Here is a 15785-nt window from a genome sequence, read left to right as displayed (position 1 = left end):
GCTCGGGGCCAGATCCGGTGAGGCCTGGCCTGCGGACCATTGTAACGGAGGCGGGCCATGTTTTCTGCGGACACACAGGCTCTCCTACTAGGCAGCGATCTCCACCGTCCTTTCCTGCTGTCAAATCCTAGGACTTAGGATGTGTTCAGATCAGTGGTGTGTTTTGTAGCTCTGCAGAAGACTAGGTGTGCACCTCTAGGTACTCTTCAGGGGCAAAGCCGTGTACCCTGCTGGCTTGCAGTCCCCTGCCCTGCTGCCTCCCTCCCTCTCCCCTCCCCAGGCTGCGAGAGCTGTGGTGGGCGTGGTCTGAGTTTGCCAACACGTGGTATGTGTTTAAAGAATGTTCCCTACAAAGAGTCATTTTGTGTGTTCTGGCACAACCGATCATTTTCACCCTGTGACTGTCTTTTTCTAATTTGCTCAAATACTCCGTGTGCTCCCCTATCAAGTGTGTGACAACTTGGGGTAGTAATAAAGTATTTGATAACTGTGTGAATGGAAGGAACAGGCCCCTCTTTGTGTGAATAGAGGCATAATTGTAACCAAAGAAATTGGATTTCTTCTTTAGCAAACACTGACATTTCTGTTTAAGAATGACTGCTAGAGCAAAAGGAACTAACGAAAATTACCATGTATCGTGAATATACTGAGAGTTCTTTCTGTAATTGCTCAAAACTGATCTATGGCCAAAATTAAAATCATATGAGCATATCATACATCTCAGCTCTTACTGTGTTTGCTGCTAATTCTGTTGAATAAGGCTTCAAATGCTTTCCAGAATGACGTGAGTTGCAAATAAATAGAAAAAAAGTGTTATCCTGTGTTCCATTTACTTTATTTGTACATTTCCATTTCAAACAAAAAAGACGACTTTAAAAATACAGCTTTGCCCCAGAAATGGATTCTTATCGGCACAACCATCGAAGGGAAAAAAAAAATCATGCAAATTGAAACCAGGGTCTTTTGGTCGTGACTGACTGACTAGAGGAAGGTGCGTTTATTCCGGTAGACTGCATGAGAAGCTCTGATTCTGGCAACGATAGCACAACAGAGAACCCAGACTTCACTGGTTTGATGCAAGGAAACAATTTTACATTTGGGTATGATAAGGTTTGCAAACCCCTCGAAAAGGCCCGTATGAAACACATACAGCATCGAGATCTGTTAAACATTGTGTGCCGACATGCTCCTCCCACCCACATCAGTTTTATTGCTGTCCCTGTAATTCTTGTTTGGCAACAGTATTAAGTAAATAGGTGATCATTTAAAATCAAAACTGGAAGTTGACATTAGTCCAGTGGATGGCAATAATAAACCACCTCATGCTTTTAAATTACGTTTGGTCATTGGTATTAATGTATAATTGCCAAAATGCACCACCAGGTATAGGAGAGGCCAGTTTTCTCCAGTTAGTTCTTTTAGCCATTATGACAGTATTCCAAGTAGCCAGTTTCATAAAAATGAGTAGAGACATGTTATTGGTGACTAGTCTGGGTTTTGCTGTCTTGGAAAATTGTACAGTTTCACATTTTTTATGTTTTTCAAATTGAATCAGATTTCTAATAATTGGCATGTCAACTTAATCTCTCTGGCTCTGAGCCACAGTTACCAGAGGAAGATGCCCTAGCTTGCAAGGTCCCCCCTACCCCCCCAAATTAAGGGACTTCATCAGGCAACTTGCGGGGGAGGAAGATACAATGGGGAATTTAGGGGTGCTAACTCCCTATTTGATGAGAAGAGAACCAAATGATCAGACTCTAGCAAGTCCTGAGGGCACAACTGACAGACTGGCACTGCACTGCTGTCCATTAACTCTCCTCTGAGGTGCAGCCTGTATGATAGGAAGGTGTGCGTGCTGTGAGTACAGACAGCTGTCTGAATTACGAAGAGGCTGGGTGATACCAGATACACCATGCATGGTTTCCAGACGCCTCAGATGGGTCAAGCTGGGGAGCAAATAGCAATGTCAGGATTGGAAGGGGACACAAAAGGTTTAACCTGAAACATATTAAGGTATGGACCTTTTAATATATTTCTCTGTCTTCACTCTCCTTAACATACATGCATTTTGTCTTCAGAAAATAGAGTCAATAGCTGTGCAGAGTTGAAGAAAAACTTCCTCTGGTGTCCCCTCCGCATTTATCTATATTTAAAAGGAAAAAAGAGAAAGTCTTAAGGAACATTTGTAAGTAGGACCATTTTTTGTAATAAAGCTTTGCCTGCTTATAACTTGCTGTGCGAAATTTTAAAACGTAAGATACCAAAAAACAAAAAAGTGAGCAGTTCAGCCCTGGCTGGGTAGCTCAGTTGGTTAGAGTGTCCTTCCCGCACATCAAGATTATGTGTTTGATCCCTGGTCAGGGCACATAAGAATCAACCAATGAATGTGTAGACAAGTGGAACAACAAACCAATGTCTCTGTCTCTCTCAAATCAATAAAATAAAAGCGAGTAGTTAAGAAACTAGCTGCCTAAATTAAAACATTAATGTGATACCCCTACACACCTATTAAAATAGCCCAAATCCAAAGAACTGGCAGTACCAAATGCTGGTGAGGATGTGGAGCAACAGGAACATTCATTCCGTGCTGATGGGCGTGCAAAGTGATATCCAGCCACTTAAGAAGGCAGTTGGGCAGTTTCTTACAAAATTAAGCTCTTACTCTGATCCAGGAACTGCACTCCTTGGCGTTTACCCAAAGGAGCTGGCAACGCCCACACAAAAACCTGCATACGGATGTTTGTAAGAGCTTTACTCATAATTGCCAAAGCTTGGATGCAACCAAGATGTCCTGCATTAGACAATCATCCAGACGAGAATATTATTTAGCGCTCAAAAGAAATGAGATTATTAAGCCATGGAAAGATAAGGAGGAAACGTAAATGCTGGCTGAAAGAAGCCAATCTGCAAAGGCTACACATTAAGTGACATTCTGGGAAAAGGAGAACGATGGAGACAGTGAAAAGATCAGGTTGGGGGGAGCGGAAGGAATGGGTTTAACAGGATTTTTATGGTAGTAAAACCCCTCTTAAAATGGTGGCCACATGTCATACATTTCTCAAGACCCACAGAAACTGGACTTTCTGTGATTATGATAGGTTGATGTTCAAAAAAATGTACAACTCGTATGGGAGATGTTGATGTGGGAGAGGTTGTGCGTGTTTGGGGACAAGGGTATATGAAAACTCGATGCTCAGTTTTGCTGTGAACCTAAAACTGCTCTCAAAAATAAAGTCTATTTAAAACAACAGCAACAAAAACTAGGTTCCCTGTTGAGGTCAGATATCATGAAGGGTCATGGAAAGACTTTGCAGTTAGTTAAAACGAGACTTGTGAGTGTTCTGGAGCAGGGTGGGTAGGAATAGGGCAGCGGTGAGGGCTCTGCAGCAGAAGGATGGGGAGGGCTGTAAATCCAAAGCTGGGACCAACAGCTGGTCTCCTGGGCAGGAGGGCACACTATCCCTTCCTCTCTCAAAATTTCCCAACATGCCACACACAGATTTGTCCTATCGCACATGTAACATCCATAGAAAGTAGAGGCTTGGGTATCCATGTCAGACTCATGGGAAGGGAGGAGGGGGTAGCAAGCTTGCTTAATGCAACTTTTTTGGGCTTCCCCTCCAGAGGTTCCCATGTGGTCGGTCTGGGCTGGGTCTTCTAAGTGGCACATTTAACAAATCCTCTAGAGTCTAGAGGATATTGATGTGGGTCATCTTGGACCACACTTCGAGAAACAATGATTTTTTTTCCATCTCTGGCCTACCTTGTTTGGGCAAACTAGTTTCTATTTCACAACACTAGGGACTTCACTGATTCCAGCGGTAGCATGAATTCTCAAAACAAAACATTGGGATATCCCTGAAAATAGACACAACAAATGTTTATAGAATCACTGTTTGTAATAGCCCCAGGCTGGAAAAATTGCAAAAGTCCATTGGCAGAGGATGGACACATGCGTTGCGGCATAAACTCCTGCCTTAACGAAGGCAGCAGGAGGGAGAGGAGGCAGCCCAAGGAATGGGGAGGAGGCAGTCACAGACCTGGTGCCTGCATACGGTGGGGACGGAAGGAGAAAGACTCGAGAGGGACACCCAAGGTTCTGGCTTGAGCGCCAGGTGGTTCCTCTAAACGAGAGGCAAACAGGAGAAGCAGCAAGTGTCAGGGGAACAGAGGAGCCGTTGAGTTTTAGACAAGTGAAGGTGCCTGAGGAAACCAGGTAGAGATGTCCTAAACACATTCGATGTAAAGTCTTAGCTCTATTTGTAAAATAAAAGGTTCCGTCTTTATAAAGTTAAAAAAAAAAAAGTGTGGCATGGTCATATAATGCAATACTACAGAAATGAAAAAACAAACTAGAGCTACATTTAAAAAACATGCATTAATCGGACAAAGTTGAAGGAAAGAAGCAAGTCTCCAAAGCATATGCATACGGTATGATTCAATTTACGTGAAGTTAAAAACAAGCAAAGCTAAGTTATATTGGTGAGGGAGCTACACATAAGTGGTAAAATAATCAAGAGCAAGGACATGGTGACCAGAAAAGTCAGGATTGTGGTGACTTTTTGGGAAGAGGACGGAGATGTGATCAGGAGGCACGTGGGGGAGCTTCTGGGATTCTATCTCATGACCTCGGTGGTGACTACACGGTGTCCATTTATTCTTCTTCTAACAGGACATATTACTTTGCATTCCGGTAACTATGATATTTCTCACAATAAGGAAAAAATTAAAATTGAAGCTTAAAAATATTTGTGTCTCCCTACCACCCGTAAATACGTCATTCTCCATCCTTAGGGGAAAATCAAAGACCCGTCGTGGGCAACTTGTTTGTCTCCCTGGCAAGTAAGTGGCTCTGCCTCTGGGGCAGGGACTTAGCCTTTGCCACGTTTCCCCCTCTCAGCACCTTGCCTAGTGCTTGACCTCACTTCCCCTTTCCTTCCAACCCACAACCCTTTCCGGGTGCGAACAACGGATCCCGTGCTGGAGATCAGCGAGCTGAGTCAGACCCAGCAGTCCTGCTCTCCAGGAGCTCACAGCTCCCGGGCAGAGACACAGCAGGAACAGGGCTTGACAATGTGCTGAACAGGCCGGTAGCTGCAGATACAGAGGCACCTTGCACAGCTGACCGCGTGCGCCCTCACCGCTGCCCTTGTTTGCCAGCCGCCTTTCCTCCCTCCCTCCCTCTTGGAGCCCCTTTTCTGACCCACCATCTGGACTTGATGGAAGGATTTGGGATTCTCTCCCATACACACCGAGCAAGTTGGTTTGGGACACACGGGCTCATAAGCACAAGCCCCTGAAGGGTGCACCTTGTTATTGCCCGAGGGCTCGGAGGCGGGAGGCTTTGAGCGGGGACCATTTCCTCCTATTTCCATCCAAAACCAAAGCGTGCCTTTTGCGTTGTGGCTTCCATAGGGGAGTTATTATTTAATTAAAGAAAGGGAAGCTTCTCGTGGCCACTCTGCCGGTCACGCGCTGTGGTGTGGGCCTCTGTGGAGCCCAAGCGCGCGAGGAGGTTTGAAAGACAAAATCAAATAATTGGGCTCTGGGATCCTCAGTCCCAGGAAGCACAGTGCCGAGACTACAATTCTCGAGGCAGTGAGGGAAGTTAACCTATAGAAAGGGTGTGTGTGTGTGTGTGTTGGGGAAGGTCTGAAATGGATTTTTGTGAAGCAAAAGAGAGCCCAGCTGAAGCGGGTGGGACCAACGCCTTCTGTCTCCACTCCAGATTCCTCCCTCGGTTCTCCACAGGTTACCTGGACAGGCCCTGGATCTCAGTGCGGATTCTCCCTGCTCATCTAATCCCCACATGGAGAGAACCGGAGAACAACATCTGGCTTTTCTATTTTCATATATAACTGCGACTCTAAGGAAATGGAAGAAACCAACGTACTAAGGGCTTTCTAAGCTCCAGGAACTATTCTCACTGCTTACAGCTTCAGCTCATTTAAAACAGCCGACGGGCCGAAACCGGTTTGGCTCAGTGGATAGAGCGTCGGCCTGCGGACTGAAGGGTCCCAGGTTCGATTCCGGTCAAGGGCATGTACCTTGGTTGTGGTCACATCCCCAGTAGGAGGTGTGCAAGAGGCAGCTGATTGATGTTTCTAACTCTCTATCCCTCTCTCTTCCTCTCTGTAAAAAATAAATAAATAAATAAAATAAAATAAAACAGCCGACGGGGTGCTACTGTGAACATCCCTGAGCACAGTGCACAGATAAGAATGCGTGCAACTGGCATGTTGATTGTTTTGTGTGAAGGGGGCTTAAAACTTGAAAACAAGGTGCTTTTCCACAGACGGTACGTTTTTGCCCCATGATCAGTGCTTACCCTGTTAATTTACAGCAGCCCTCTGGCCCCAGGGACAGGAAAAGTAAGTCTCTTCATGTCCTTGTCCCCAAAGCTCTCCCGTTCTAAATCGGCAACGGCAGAATGTCTGAGGTTCTCATGTGTTGAACTGAAAACTAGGTAAGTGGCTTTGCTTCTGACTTTTGTCTGAGAGCGGATATAAAACCCTGCAGTAAGTGATGTCCTGATCGGTCTACAAAAAGATTTTTTAAAAAAAATAGCTAAAAGCAAATGAGCAGGGAATAGGATTAAATTTCTGAGCTTCACTTGATTTCCGAGGAGGCGCTGTCAGGGAGCCCAGGCTGAATCAGAAAGAAGTCACACCACTTTGGGGGTTGCATGTTCTGTCTCTCTTCCTCTTTAGTTCTATGAATTGGAAACCAAAGAACAGGTGGCTGGTTCCCACACTGCCCAGATCTAGTGTTTTTCCTGCATTTCCCCCGCACTGTTCAAAATGCTGCTTGCCTTTTAGTTCTGCTCTTCATGTGCTGGCGCCGTGGGGCTGAGCTGTCTCAGAGTGGTTTACCAGGATGGGGGTGCCTCCCTCTTCCTCTCCTCATCTTGTCCCCTGTTAAAGCGGAGCCTCACACCACAGGGACCCTCACTATTCGGCACCTGGGCACCAACCGTGGACAATCCTTAGCTGCAATTTTTTAAAAGTTAGGGTTACATGAAGCCTGCTCCTGGGCCCTCACCATTTCACATATCCGGTCCATCTGCCTATTTCTCTTCAGTCTCAAGGCCATAAAAAGAAGGACCACACATAGTTTTACTTGAGAGAGTCAGAGTCAAGCTTCAGCAACAATACCGGGATGGGTTATAATCTGCACATACGGCTTCTCTGGATAGCGGACTTCCCCAAGTACCAGCAGTGTGTCTAGTGAAAAGGTTGCACGGTACTCGCTTTCCTCCTTTCTCCTCTTCTTCCCAATTCTGTCTGGAGCTTACATTTGGTGACCAGATCTTTACACAGACATGGAAAGTCTATCTGTTCTCACAGTGACTGTCCTAAAACACACCCGATCAGTCATGTTCCTGTTTGAAGTGGTCCCCTCGACTATCTGCATATCTAGTGCAAACTTCCTAAAATGGTCTAGAACCGTGTCATCCAATACAGCAGCCCCAGGGGGTTCTGAACACTTGGAAGGTGGCTAGTGCAGCTGAGGAACAGATTTTCAATGCTTAATCTTACTCTTAAAACTGGTATCTAGCTCAGGAAATTCAAATATATGTTGGAACAACTTGAGTATGTGAAATCTACCATTCCAACCGTAAATTTTATGAAATATAAATACAATCCTAGTATGTCTGATGAAAAATTAGCATCTTAATTGAGATCTATTTAAGTACCAAATTTTGAAGACATATTAAAAAAAGAATGTAAAAATTTTTCAATGATTTTTATATTGATAACATGTTGAAATGATAATACTTAGAATATATTTGGTTAAATAAAATGCACTGTGAAATTAATTTCATTTGTTTCTTTTTAACTTTTCTTTGCTGTTGTTTATGTGACCACTAAAAAATTTTAAATACCTATGTGGCCCACATTACATTTCTATTGGACAATGCTGCCTGGAAGAGGAATGAATGAATGAATGGATGGATGGATGGATGGATGGATGGGATTCAAGGCCCTTCACGGTCTTGCCTCAACCATGCTTTCTAGTCTAGTCTGCCTCCACTTTAATTCGTCTGCTGGCACCCCATCTCGTGCTAACATTATTGGGCTCTTTTCCGTGTCAGTCTGTGCCTTCGTCCCCACTGCATCTGTTATGACCTCGCACTCATCCTTTAGGACCCAGCTCAAATAAACAAATTACTATGTTTACCACCTTGCTGTGGTGAATTCCCACCGTAAGCACCAGGCCTCGGATGTTAGTGATGCCCCATACCTGTCTGAATATGCCAGGGACCCTGGGCGGAGCAGCACCAATTCTCTGCTGGCAGAATCCCTGGCAGCGGCTCCTGGAGAAGCTCTGGCCCTGACATGTGAGGAAAGCCCCCGCAGAGGGAGAAAGTCAGGAATGTGCGCAGGAGAGCACAAAGGCCTGGCGTCCTCTCTGCCTGCTGCTCTGGGAGGGCACAGACAAGCCCTGAGCACACCTCACCTCTTTCCCCGGACCACAGGGGTGCAAAGAATGCGGCACCGAATCCAAAGCTCTTTGCGGGGATCTAGTGAAGGCCTGACAGTCAGGAAGGGAGGGGTGGAGAGAAGCCCATCGAGCAGAATCACAAAGGAGTTTCCTGAGTCTCTCAGAGCAGATGGGAGATGTATGCATCTGCTCTGCCAGGGAGCCTTTGGCCAGTGGTTGCGCTTTTCACCCTGACATGCTACATCTCAATTATTTTTTCAGTAACAAATCCGCTCACTCCGGCGGGTGGGGAGGAAAGCTTCCCGTACGGGGTAAGTCTAGGGAACGGCGTGTGACTATGCTGCTGTTGTGCTGAGAGAGTTTCAACAGGGACACTGAGGCCGTGTCTGACGGGCCGGGAAGAAGGCCGCAGTGAATGACTGCTGTCGGCCCTGAGGGCAGGGAGCGGGCGTGGAACGGAGAGAAGTCTGTCCGAACCGCAGAGGCGCAGCAAAGCCGGCTTTAGGAGAGAGGGGGAGACAGCTGGGAACTCCCGGACCCACTGGTATCACATGCGCCTCCATCCCTGGGTTTATGTTGAAAGAAGCTCTAACGTGATTGTATGCTGATGGGATAATAAGGACCCAAAGAACAAGGCAGCGGCTGTATAAGTTCTGCTTTGCTTTTTTTACTACCCTTGTTTGCAGTTTCATTGCACTGTCCTTTGGCTTGCTTGTGGTCAACGGAGTGTGAGCCGATGAATTCATAACCGGGCCACACCGCGGCCCGGGGGAGGTGCTGGGGTCCCTCTCTGGGCTGCCCACAGGGGGCTCTCCTTCCTCCCTCCGTCCCCCGGAACTACTGCTTCGTCCCACTTGTATCTGGAGTGGCATTCCCCAGCCTCACCTGGATTTCAGAAAATGCCTTCAGAGGTCCCAGTGCCCACAGGGAGGGTGGGCCGCACTGTTTGGGGCTCAGTAAACAGGGAGGAAGTGCTCACAAGCCAAAGAGCGTCACGGGAACAAGACACGAACGGCTGCTCAGAATCCAGGGCAAGCCGAAGCTGTTGCAAGAAGACTGGGCAGGAGCCCAGCAGCCAGAAAGCAGAAGGGACAGAGGCTCTCCCCTTCGCCGCCGGAAAACAAGTCCGAGCCTCCCCGCTGCTTCCCCAGTAGCCGGAGCTGCTGGCAAACCCCACAGCCACCGGCACGCAGTTCCCACCTCCCCGGGCCCACACTCCGCCTGCCCTCCCTGTCTCTAAGCGAGCTGGGGGAGGAAGCTTAAAAAAAAAAAAATCTCTGCAGCAGAGGGAGCAACAGAGCAGCTCCTCCAGAGGGCCTCTGGGGCCCCCAGGGCTGGAGCCCCCTGCTCTGGAGTCAGGGCTGGAGCGGTTTTAAGTGTTTGCGAAGTGGATCATATGTTACCTCGTCACAGACCCAGCTGCAAGCATCTCCAAAATGCAGGGAAAGCTGCAGAGCTGAACCAAATGGCACTGGAAACTTCCTTTCCCCCTCCCTCAGATATCGCTAAGGATCCCAGAGCTGGGATGTATCTGAGAACTCGGTTAGCCGTGCACCCACGAGCCCGTCATTTGTGAGTGTGGAGAACTTAGGTTGGAATAACGCAAGAGAAAGAGCACACGGATATTCTGACTATGGAAGTGGCTAAACTCTGAATTCTTGAGGGGTTTTCTCATCTATCTAAACCTCCAAAATGGGAGGAATTCCCTCGTGTCTGTGCTCCAGGCTCACAAAGGGTGGAAATCACTCATCTTGGACAGGCCTTGGCCACCCTGGATTCTTAGGCCCCTGCTCTTCTCCACTGCACCTCGGGTTTGCTTGTTTTCAAAGACCCACATCTTTGTTTTAAACGGCAGCCAGAGGTGGCACAAAGCACAGCGAAGAGGTTTCAATGTGCACACCAGACCCTATTGGTGGTAGCTGCCTGGAGAGCTTGCTGAGAAACATCCTGAGGCCACATCTGGGCATCGCAGGGAAGAGTGTGACGATGGATTCGCAATGTCTGCCACAGACACGGAAGCTGGACATGGTGACTCTCATACCACCTGCTCCACGTCGCTGAGTTACATCGAGGAACACCTTTCAGACTTCTATCCCCAGGGCTAAGTCCCTTAGATGCTGGAAAATGGACCACTAACTGGTTTAGAAAATGAGAATTCAGTATCAAACATCCCCCCCCCTCCCCCCCACAAAGGAATCGATAATGCAGCTGCTTCAGAGACAGGCTTGTCCTGCGAGCGTTGACGCCTCCCCGGACTTACTGTGAATAGCAGAAAGTGCATGTTCATGCCCCTCTTCTGCTCTGGGGCCGCAGGATTTTGTTCCTGGAATACTGTTCCAGCCGCCCAGTGGGCTCCTAGCCTTACCTCCTTGGGATCTGTTCTCTACAAGGCTGATGGAGTGAGCTTTCTAAATGAAAGCCCTGATTATGCCCGTTCCCTTCAGCACTCCCATCATCCACAGGGCAGTGATTCACGCCTACATAAGGTTCATCTTGATCTGGTCCTGCTTGCCTGCCCAGCCCCCTCTCTTGTTCCTCTTTTCCTTGGCACTTTACATCACAGCCAAGCCGAGTTCCTGTCTCTCCTGACCCTTTGCACCAGGGATCCTGCCATGTGGGGTGCCCTGCTCCCCTCACATCTTAGGAGGATGGGCTTGGCTGGCTGGTTGTATCTGAGGATCAACTTAGTTGACCTGCCTCAATGCCTTTCCTTTCCCCTTAGAATGGGTTAACCTTTTGCACTCAGATGTCGAGTGTGACTCGACACGGTTAGCATTAGAATAAAGGAATCGAGAAAAAAGCAAGCGAGTGCAAAGGGTTAAAGGGACCTTGGAAACCACTCAGTTCTTACTTTGACTCCACACTGTGACCACAGGTTTGTCTACACCCCCTACTAGAACGCAGCTCTAGCAGGCAAGAACCACGTCTTATTACCTGTATCCAAACCACTAGGGCAACGGATGCCCATGGGAGGTGCTTGATACCTGTTCATATTTGTGAAATGAGTGAATGATGGGGGTTGTGTAGTTTCCCCAAACTCATGAAATTAATGGTGACTTAGCATGGGTTATTGTTCATGAAGTGGACACGACCATTTCCCCACAGTATCCTCACTGTTTTACCTAATCACCTACTCTTCTGGCCCCATATACTGCTTCCTTCAATAACAGTTATTGCAAAAAATTGAGGCAAAGGAGACAAGTGCCAATTATGAACTGTAGAAATCTAGAAATTCAAAGTCGTTGGATCATAGATCTAGAGGAGACCTTTTTCCTGTTCAGCTGACATCTAGAAGGCAGAATTGATGCCTCATCCATGCCTCCCCCCCTCCCTTCATTCCCCTTTCCCTCTCTCTGTTTTCAGCAATTATAATGGCACCTATGAAAATTGCATGGCCAGATTTCATGGTCCATGTGATGACAAATATTTAATTTTGATTGACACAAAAGTGAAGAGAGTAAGGGACCCATATTTGGGTCCAACTTGTGCAACTATATGCAGCTCCAATTCCCAGATCCCTGAACCAAAAATGTCCTGGGTTTTTTTTTCCTCTCTTCTCTTAAGAAAAAGAAAAAAAGCGGGGAACTGGCTCATTTGGAGGGGGAAAGGGACACGCTTCACCTTCTGTAGCCGTGTCTTCGCCTCATAGTAGGCGATCACAGGGATGGACGCGCGGTGGTAGGCTTCCAGGCGCTGGGCCACGGTGGCGGTGCTGCTCGCGCCCGGGCTGCTCTGGCTGCGCTGGCGGAGGCGGTTGGTCATGGTGTCTGCGGAGCAGTCCATGCAGATCACCAGGTGCGGGTCTCCAATCTGGGGGTGGGGGTGGGTGGGGTGGGGGAGGCACAGCACAGTCAGAAATTCCATTCTGTGATGTTCTGAAAGGCCTGGGACCCCTAGTTCTTCCCTCTCTTGGCCTCCGGGTTCCTTTCACGGGCCTAGAACTACATGGTGGCCGTCTCGGCTCCTCATTTCCAGGCCCGTGGTTTCTTCAGGATGCCTCGGAGCTGCCTGTCACCCTCAGCCTTTGTCACCTCCCGGGATGCAGGGGTACACAGAATGCACCCAGGCGGTCACCACCTGCTCTCCACACCAAGGGGAGGGGCATGTGTGTGTGTGTGTGTGTGTGTGGTGTTTCCTGTGGAAGCCTTCTCTGACCTACCTCTGTCACCCTCTACCAGTAGTGTCATGTGACTGTGTCTGTAGTGTCATGTGACTGTGTCTGTAGTGTCATGTGACTGTGTCTGTAGTGTCATGTGACTGTAGTGTCATGTGACTGTGTCTGTAGTGTCATGTGACTGTGTCTGTAGTGTCATGTGACTGTGTCTGTAGTGTCATGTGACTGTGTCTGTAGTGTCATGTGACTGTGCTGTATCAGTGGGAGTTAGTGCAGCGTGATGGTGGGGCACACATGGGCTGGAGTCAGGCTGCTGAGGGCCCCATCCTGCTGTGGTGACTTGTCTCCGAGATGGTCTTCATCATTCCCTGCCCCCATGTACTGTAAGCTCGTTCCCCACGGAGACATAGAGCCCACACCTGCTCGAGCCTCGGCCGACCTGTGACTGTCTGACCAACAGCACGCAGTGGAAATGATGCCGTGTGCTTCTTTCGAAGCAAGAGCGTAAGGAATGCTGCAGTTTCTGCCTGGTCACCTACCGTCCAAGAGGGCCAGCCATTCTGCCTGCTACGCTGTGAGGCAGCCCAAGCCAGGCACGCAGACAGCGGCCACGAGGACAGACGCCCTTCAGCCCTTGCGGTTTTAGACACCCCAGCCCTGGCTCCGGAGGTGAAACTCGGCCTTAGCCGCTATCTGTATACATTCGGCTGAATAAAGGACCCCAATGGCAACCAGCCAGCCAAGCCCATCAAACCCCAGGGCCCTATTGGAGAAAGGAACTAATTATTTTAAGCTACCTGACTTCATCACCAACTGAAAGTGTCACTCAACTTCTCTGCACCCCAAGTTTTCTCTTTTGTACAATGAGGATGATCACAAAATTGCTGTGTGGATTAAATGGAATTAAATAAGGCGATGTAAGTATGTTGCTTGGCACACAGCATTCCGTATGAGCTATTATGCTTATTTCCCCTACGAGGCTACAGTCTCTTTGTGTGCAGGGGTAGGAGTGCTCAGCTCCTGGTCCCAAGTCACACACACTAGGCAGGTGATTGAAAAATGTCTTAATGAATGAACAATGGTGATATGATCGGCAGCAGGAATCTCCCCAGCTCCCCATGCTTCTCTTGAATGTTCTTTTGCTCCTGACATCTCTGTGTTTGTGTTGCCTCTACTACCAACCCCAACCCTGCGTAAAAAGAAACGGTTGCTCCCTCCTGATCTTGCAGTGATCAGGCTGCGAGAAATACACAAAGGTTTGCCACCCCACTGTAGAAAGTGCCTGGGAGGATGGTAACAAAGTCAGGGTGGGGAGAGCTTTGAGGTAACACACAGAACGGTAAGTCGCTAGTTAAGTGCTGATCAGACATTTATCTCCCCCATCTGAGGGATTCACTCTGAGGAACAGAGTGGAAAATTTCTCCCAAATCTCGAAGAGTGAAATAAACCTCTGGAATATGTCATTCAACTTTTCTGCTGTATTAACTGGGAAATGAAAATGAGTATTTGAGCAGCAAAAAAGGCTGGGTGAAGGTTTAGGAGAAAATGACCCTTGTCCACCAGCAGAGGGCGAGCTTGGGAGGCAGCCTAAGGTTCAGTTAAAGGGTTTGGCTACCTGGAGCAATTTCTGGTTGGGGCTGCGTGAGAAGACCAGGCGATTTTCCCATTTATGGCGGTTTTCAGGCCACTCGTGGGGACAGAAAAGGTGATGCAGGGACTCATTCAGGTACAAACAGAAATCATGTGTATCTGAGCAGGAGCTGGCAGTAAATGACCCCCTGGACCAAAATAAGCATAGAAGGCAGAGGTAGATTTGTTTTGTTTTCCTTTTTGAAAAATTTAATTAATTTTATTTTTTCTATCACCATTTATCCCCCCTATACACTCTTCCACCTCCCCCCCCACCCCTAAACCCCCAAGGTAGATTTGTTTTCCACATTGATTCTCAAATTGTGGTCCTTAGACCAGCAATACATTCATCCCTTTGAACAGTAAAGGGATTTAGAATCAGCTAGAGGCCTCACCCATGCGTTTAGCCTAGGCCACGTGCTCCAGCATAGGTAACAGTCTCTGCACTGGGGGGGGGGGGGGGGGGGGTGGGGTGGGGGAGTGAAGGGGGTCGGGCTCCTGGCTAACAGTAAAGTGGAATGTCCATTTCCCACTGGCTCTCACCCTGAGGTATATTATATCCTCTTGGGCAACCTCACTAGAGGAGGGGTATCTGGGTCGTTTCAGCGTTCCTGAACGCACAACCCTAATAATGATACCACCCCATTGCCACCATTACCCCATTATCCCGCTCAAAGTTCTCAGAAGCACCAGAAGTCAGGTGAATAGAACAGAAAATCTCTAGTGGAAAGTCCCAAGGGGTCCTCAAGGCTCCCCAAATTCCAAACAACTACCACATATCTACAAGAACATCCCCTGGCCGGACTCAACCTTTTTCTTTCTTTCTTTCTTTCTTTCTTTCTTCCTTCCTTCCTTCCTTCCTTCCTTCCTTCCTTCCTTCCTTCCTTCCTTCCCTCCTTCCTTCCTTTCTTTTCCCCCCTAAAAGCTCATTCTGAAGGTTAGAACACATTTATACACAGAATCACTGATTCTGGTGATGGAACTGTTCTGAGATAGTTAAGAGTATCAGGCTGAGGGGCAGTCCTATCATCATTCACACATTCAGACAAGTGATCTGCGTGATCAGGCTCAGAGCAGAATTTCAGCTAAGGGGCTCCTGGGAGGGAAAAGCCAAGCGCAAGTGGTAACATGTATTTAGTTTGGCTGTTGTTGAGTAAAACGTTGGCTTAATACAGGAAAGTTTTTCAATTCCACACTAGGGAGCCAGGCTAAGCACACCCCTTCTCAACAGAAGAATCTCTAAAGTGGGGATAATAATGCCTACTGAATAGGATTGTAAAGGCTCATAAAATGTTAGATGTAAAGCATCTAGTTCAGCGCCCAGGACATGTTAAGTGCTCACAAAATGACAGCTATCATTCTGTTAGCTATGTATTCTATATGATGTTAACTATATGAAAACATAACAAGTACTGGACGAACATTTATCAAAGAACAGGTGTTATCTCTGGGTGATAGGTTACCCTTTGTTAATACTTTTCTGTATTGCCTCACATCTATATAACTTTTATTTCCACAGTCACAAAACCACAAATAATTTTGAAAATAAAACTATAACCACTTATATTGAAAAATAAAACTGTAACCACATATGCAG

General features: G+C 47.6%; 1 protein-coding gene across 1 annotated transcript in view; it reads right to left on the bottom strand.

Annotated features, from left to right (window-relative positions):
- Positions 1–819: 819 nt before the first annotated feature.
- AK5 (adenylate kinase 5) overlaps positions 820–15785 on the bottom strand; it is a 200830-nt gene continuing 185864 nt past the window's right edge. The window contains exons 13-14 of the mRNA XM_054721084.1: positions 12067–12255; positions 820–2143 (exon numbers count right to left, since the gene is read on the bottom strand). Of these exons, the coding sequence (XP_054577059.1) occupies positions 2075–2143; positions 12067–12255 (258 nt within the window). The 3' untranslated portion in view covers positions 820–2074. The remainder of the gene's footprint in view (positions 2144–12066; positions 12256–15785) is intronic.

This window comes from Eptesicus fuscus, chromosome 9 (genome assembly GCF_027574615.1).
Source record: "Eptesicus fuscus isolate TK198812 chromosome 9, DD_ASM_mEF_20220401, whole genome shotgun sequence".
In the NCBI taxonomy this organism is placed as follows: domain Eukaryota; kingdom Metazoa; phylum Chordata; class Mammalia; order Chiroptera; family Vespertilionidae; genus Eptesicus; species Eptesicus fuscus.
Note: the sequence above shows the minus strand (reverse complement) of the source record. Positions and strands in the feature narration are given on the sequence as shown.